General features: G+C 48.2%; 1 protein-coding gene across 6 annotated transcripts in view; it reads right to left on the bottom strand.

The window, feature by feature from the left end:
• UNC13B (unc-13 homolog B) overlaps positions 1-6,333 on the bottom strand; it is a 295,806-nt gene that overhangs the window by 28,353 nt on the left and 261,120 nt on the right. For all 6 annotated transcript variants that reach the window (XM_042454370.1, XM_042454371.1, XM_042454372.1 and 3 more), the window contains 2 exons: positions 5,321-5,409; positions 3,463-3,606 (listed from right to left, as the gene is read on the bottom strand). In XM_042454370.1, coding sequence (XP_042310304.1) covers positions 3,463-3,606; positions 5,321-5,409 — 233 coding nt within the window. The remainder of the gene's footprint in view (positions 1-3,462; positions 3,607-5,320; positions 5,410-6,333) is intronic.

The following is a 6,333-nucleotide window of genomic DNA, read 5'->3' as shown; positions in this document are numbered from 1 at the left end:
CACCTCCGAAACCCCGGGAGGAGGCCGCCCGGCGAAGGGGTGCAGTCCTGTAGCCACCTTAGGGTATTATTTGACTTGGATTATTTTGAGTGCCAATTTGCACTAAAGATGCCAAGTGAAACCCAAGTCCCAGCTGCCATGGAAGGCACATACTGAAAGATTTCACAGGAGGTCATACATATACAAACACAGGACAGAGAGCGGCTAGGAAGTTCTGTCCTGAAGCAGGATACACAATGTGTATGTGGGAACTAGGAGTTTCCAACTAGTTAGGGATGCCATAACCTGGCTGCGCCCGTGATTGTAACGGTTTTGGGGGTACTGGCACAGTCACGGTCCAGTTCACTCTAAATCTCAGGTTTGGGCCCCGGCCAGCAGCCATTGCGCCTAAAGGGAACACTCGTCCCCTTGAGGCTGGCTGGCCAATGGCAGAGCTGTTTCCAGCCCCACTCTACCATTGGCCAGCCTCAAGGAGGAGGTGGACCCTTGGAGGAGGAGAAGGAGGAGGAGGAGTGAGACTCTGGGCCAGCCAGGGGGAGGGAAAAGCGCCCTTTCTTAGTGCATGGCGAGGAGGAGGAGGAGGGCGCCCATTTTGAAATGTCCCCCCCCCAAAAGTGCACTTTCTGTGTACAGTAGAGTCTCGGTGAAGAAGCATGGGACGTCGGATTGGGGACAAAAGTCCCTCGCCTTGCCTCGCCTCACCTCCTCCCCTCCCTCCCTCCCTCCCTCCCTAGTTCCCTACTCACCTTCCCTGCTTGGCTTCTCCTCGGCGGCTGCGTTTTCTGCAGGCTCCCTTTGGTCTGAGGAAAATGAAGCCACCGAGGAGAGGCCTGGGGCTGTCCTCCGCAGCCACCGAGTCCTTGTCTTTCCTGTTGCCTTCCCTTCAAAGGGCTCCAAAAAGAGCCCTTTGAAGGAAAGGGGAGGTCTGGGAAGAGCAGGACCAGGCTAGTGCCCAGGTCTCTCCTCTCCTTTCCTGCCTCCCTTCCCTTCAAAGAGCTCCAAAGAGCCCTTTGGAGGAAGGGGGAGGTCCGGGAAGAGGAGAGTGGCCTCGGAGGACAGGCCTGGGCCGAGCACACAAGCCCCTCTGAGGAGCCTGCGTCCTCAGTCTAGGCTTGTCCTCCTCCATTTTGATCATGCCTAAGAAAAATGCATTTATATTAACATTTTAAAAAAAACATCAAATTTTTTCGTGTGTCCTTCATTTTTAAAAAATGTGTCCTACATTTGAAAATGTTGTCCTTCATTTGTCCCGGTTTGAAGGTCTTGACTTATGGCAACCCTACAACTAGTGAGATTTGAGAATATTTACATGCAGAGTGGCAGCAAAACATTTGTGTAGATCAGCATCTGGGTTACTCTCTGGGTGCTAGTTGAGCTTCTCTGTGCTTCTATTGGACTTAAGAGGTGACATGATGACCATGTTTAAATAATTGAAGGGAAGTCATATTTAGGATGGAGCAAGCTTGTTTTCTGCAATGGATTTGAACTACAGGAAAAGAGATTCCACCTATACATTTGGAAGAACTTCATGACAGTAAGATCTGTTCAAAAGTGGAAGACGCTGCCTTAGAGAGTCTCCTTCTTTGGAGGTTTATAAAAAGAGGCTGGATGGCCACCTGTGGTTGACTGCATCTTCCTGCACACTCAATGAGGTTGACTGGATGGCCCTTGGGGTTCCTTCCAACTCTATTATTCCTATGACCTCTACTGAATTATGAACTTTCTGAGCTGGCATGCTATTCAGCATATTACACTCTCTGTCCTGCGTCTGATGTCATATGGTCTACCACAATACCCATTCCCAATGCTGACTGGTCACCTTCTGCAATGAAAGCTGAAAGGGTTTATCTACGTGACTAGTCATATAGAGTTGGAAAGGCCATCTAATCTAACCACCTTCAGCCACGCAGGAATGCACAGCTCAAGCACTCCAGAAAGATGCCCATCCAAGCTCTGTTTCAAGACCTCCAAAGATAGAGACTCTGTCATGCTCTAAGGCAGTCCATTCTGCTAACCATCTGCTCTTAGACTGGCAAGGAGAGTTTGTTGCCTCCAACTAGGAGCTGCATACCATGGCTAGATCCTGCTCCTCCTTTTACAAGATCAGAGATCCAAGCAGAGTTGATTCTCAAAGCTGGCAACATAATCCCTGGGGCGGTCCTGAGGATGAGCTGGCAGAGAGTGGCAAATGTGGCAGCAGGTTGGATGATGCCATGGACATGTTCTGAAGCCATGAACTTCAAGAGGGACCTGGAGAGTCGAGCCTCACACAAATGTTCCAGGTGCATGTGAATGGTGGCTACAGAAAAGCCAGCCAAGAATCCTGCACCAAGAGTTAATGCTTAAACAGAAATCCCAGACCACACAGCACAAGCCAAACACACCTTTTCAAGAGGCGAACAGAGCACTCATGCTCTCTTCAATGACAAACCATCTGGAAACAAACCATTCAAGGCAGGGTGGTTTTGTAACTGGACCCAAGGAGTTATTCTCTCTCTGCCAGATATGGGGTCAGGGGATTAAATGAACTATGTTAGCAACTGAATTATGGTTTTGGATGGCCACTAATGAAATGGTCAGCTGATTAGTTATCTTGTCTTATTTTTTTATCCCATCTCCAGCCTTTTTCCTAATATGGAACCCAAGGTGGTTCACAACATTTTTAAAAGAAAAATAATGCTAAAAACCTCTCACAATAGTAAAAATAATTTTAATTAAACAAACTATGTAAAACAGCACTAGTATAAAATAGTTTAAAGGCATTTGAAACATAATCATGGAGATTTAAAAAAGGCAGCTTCCCCCACAAAAAGGCTCATCTGCAGCAACCAGCAAATAGCCGTATGCCTGTTGAATTATCTTTTGAAAAAGGTCTTTGCCTGCTGGCAGAAGGAGAGCAGAGCAGGAAGGTGGCAGCCGAGAGTCCCCAAGTCCAAGGGCCCACCAAGAAGGCCCTCATACATGTCCTCACCATACGTATTTGTGATGCTGGTCACATACAAATGTTCCAAAATTTCAAAACTTTTATAAATAGCTGTTGAATGCAAGATGTTAACACTGCTGACCCTCCCAGCAGTGGAGGGTCAGCTGTGGTCCTCACCTCAAGAACTCTGACTGTGCAAAGAAAGTAAAAGAGGCATATTGGGGAGAAGAGTGGAAATAGTCAATGAAAAAGGGAAATCTCCAAAAGGTACTTCAGCTGCAGGAACATTCAGAGCCTGTTCACATCAAATGTCTCTCTCTCTCTATGTCACACACATGCACACACACAGCAAACAACATGAACCAGACAACAGTTACTGAAGGAGGGTGGGGCTTAGGGAACAAGCTTTCTTGGGCTCTGGAGGGTCAGCCCCCCCCCACACACACAACATGGACTCCTTCTGCTAGATCCACCTCTCCAAGCACTTCATGGCCCGCACCCCAGCCTCTATCCTAGTGCAAAATGGTGCATGGCCTTACTTTCCATCCAGGAAGTCCATTAAAGGCCGGAGGACGTTGTCAGCATCTTGAGCCACGACATTTGGAGGGGCATTTCCAGCCCCTTTCACCTGGTAGAGGATATCGGACATCTGCTTGATGCACTCATCAATCCGTGCCTGGAAACTGGAGACAAGAGAAGACCGGGTGACTCCCTGACATGACAGGGGACAGTCCCTCCCCACGCCCGCCTTGCAGGGTGATGATGGGAGCTCTGCCATGGGCAGCGCTGGAACATAAAAGCAGAACGTGCACCTTCTACACATGGTGCTGAGGAGGGATCCATAGGAAAAGAAATACTGTCTCATGGATGGTAAATTTGCCACCTGTAGGACATATGTATGAATGTACCAGTATGCTTCTAGAAAACCAACAATTCCCATGTCCTTCTGGACATGAGTCAGTTTGTTTCATATTACACAGTTATAGCACTATGGTTCCAATTTCACTGCCATGGCAATATCCTGTGGAATCCTGGGACTGGAAGTTTAAAGAGAGGCATTTAGAATTCTTAGCCAAACAGCTGTAGTGCCTCCTCAAACCACCAATCCCAGGATTCCACAGGATGCAGCCATGGCAGTTACAGTAAAGGAGTACAATTATACATTATATAACTGTGTAGTGCGAAAGGGTGAAATACGTTCCTAGATTGGTGTAGTGTAAAAAGACCCATAGATGTAAGAAGTTCCCAAGAGCCTTCCAAGATCAGGCCCTCACACTTAGCCAGGATCCAGTAGATGCAGTCTCCATGCTACTCAAGGCTGGGAATTCTTATGCCAGGAAGAAGAACATAGTACTCCCATGGGTTCTTTTGAAACAAAATCATACTGAGCCACTTCTCTAGTCCTGAGACAACAGAGCTTGGATCTCTTCTTCTAAATAGCACCAGGAAATGTGAGTATAGGTGCAGAAAGGAGGCGTGCTCCCAGCTACCACAGGAATGATCCTGTCATCGGAGAGAGGAGAAACATGCCAACACATATGTAAGGGTTGTAAAGGAGAATCACTTGAGCCTGAAATCCCTCCAATATTCTAAAAGTACCTGAATTCATCTGAGCGGAAATGTGTAAAACTCTGTTGGTATAGAACAAGTTCTCAGGACCTGGTGAATATGTATATTGTAGGAGATTGGAGGCTGGGAGGGCTGACACAGTGGGGGTAGAGGGGCAGGGGGACCCAGAGGAAGGGGAACAGGCAAGGTCGGAAGAAGAGTGACAGGTGGGCGCCAGGAGCCTTCCGGGAGTCTGCCCATGCTGGGACCCTTGGCCCCGTCCACATATATATACAGAGTGTGTGTGTGTGTGTCTATAGCCATAAGCATCCCCATTTCTGCTGGGTCCCTAGAACTGGTGATCACTTTTGATCCTGTCACTTAGGAGAGGACACTGAGGGGAGAGGAGAATGACCAGAGAAGAGAGGATTGTGTTCATTTCCCAGCTCTTGCTAAGCCACTGTGCTGATACCAGAGCGTCCAGGGATAGGGTGTTAATACAGCCGTAGCTTGCTAAAGCTTCCAAGTTGTCCTTTGAATGTTAAAAGAGATATTATCCTTGATCAATGAGCCAGTGAGCTCTATTCTGCAGCGACAGGATCCGAGGGATATGAACTCCAAACAGATTTCACAGTTCAGAGAGTATTTCACTTTGTGCTGACAGAGCAACACACAAACCCTTCTCTGTTTTCCAACAGCTTTTTTGTGGGGGGATTTGAAAACCTGAAAAAGCAAAGCTGAGATCAACTTTATGCGTGTATGAAATGATGCTTTTCTCTTCACCTTACAAGTGACAGACCCCGAAAGAAGGAAGGAATGGCTTTCTGAGAGATATAGAGATGCACCCACCTGTTTCCAAATACGGCACTCAGCTCGTCCAACACATTGTTCAGCTTGACCTGAAGCTCCTTGAGGGAGTCGCTGGCTTCCGGATCCAACTGCAGGCAGACAGGAGTTGAGTTAGAAGACAGAAGCAAGCCTAACAGCGTCCAGACACAGAATCTAGATCCAAGGCCAACTAGCCAAGAGGAAGCAACTACAGGTCGGCAGAGTGGTGTGGTGGTAAGTGGGCAAAACTCAGCTGTAATGCCTGAGGGCCCAGGGCAGGTGCCACTCCTGGTGGTTAATAAAGAAAACAAGGGGGCACAGGTAAAGGCAACTTCAAAAGCAACACATCACCCAAATCTGTTTCTGACCCTGCCTCCTACAGAGCTGTCTGCTGCTCAGTCAAAACATCCAGATACCAAGGATGCCATGCTGCAGCTTTGCTCAATCATTGTGATTCTGTGGGAAACACAAGGACAGGTTGCTCACCTGTAACTGTGTTTCTTCGAGTGGTCATCTGCAAATTCACACAAATGGGTTATTTCTGCGCATGCGCAGCAAACTCGGAAACTTCTAGAATCTCTGGGCAGAAAGTCATGTAACTTTCTGCAGTCTCTTTGCAACTTTTTGGCGGTAGCCCCGCCCCCCGCCCCATCCCGTATATAAGCCCCTGGTGGCCCGCTCCTCTTCAGTCCTTCATTCCGCCGCGCCAAGCAGCTCGAGGAACTTCGCTTTGTTAGCTTTAGATCTCTGACCATTACGGACATTGACCAAAGACCGGACTTTGTGACCACTCTTGGATCACGAATTGGACTTGTTTCACTTCTCTCGTTTGACCATGGACCCGCACTGACCACTCTTTTGTCCCACCTGGTAACGGGCTTGCCAACCGCTTGGCCTCATTCAAGCAATGCATTAGATGCGGAGCCAAATTCCACTAAGTCGGACGGACATGACAAATGTGCTCTGTGCCTGGGGGAGAGCCAATTCCTGGGATTTGCCACAATTCGGTAAGTCCTGACTGCGCCAAGCATTAA

The sequence above is a fragment of the Sceloporus undulatus genome, chromosome 2, assembly GCF_019175285.1.
Source record: "Sceloporus undulatus isolate JIND9_A2432 ecotype Alabama chromosome 2, SceUnd_v1.1, whole genome shotgun sequence".
Taxonomy (NCBI): domain Eukaryota; kingdom Metazoa; phylum Chordata; class Lepidosauria; order Squamata; family Phrynosomatidae; genus Sceloporus; species Sceloporus undulatus.
Note: the sequence above shows the minus strand (reverse complement) of the source record. Positions and strands in the feature narration are given on the sequence as shown.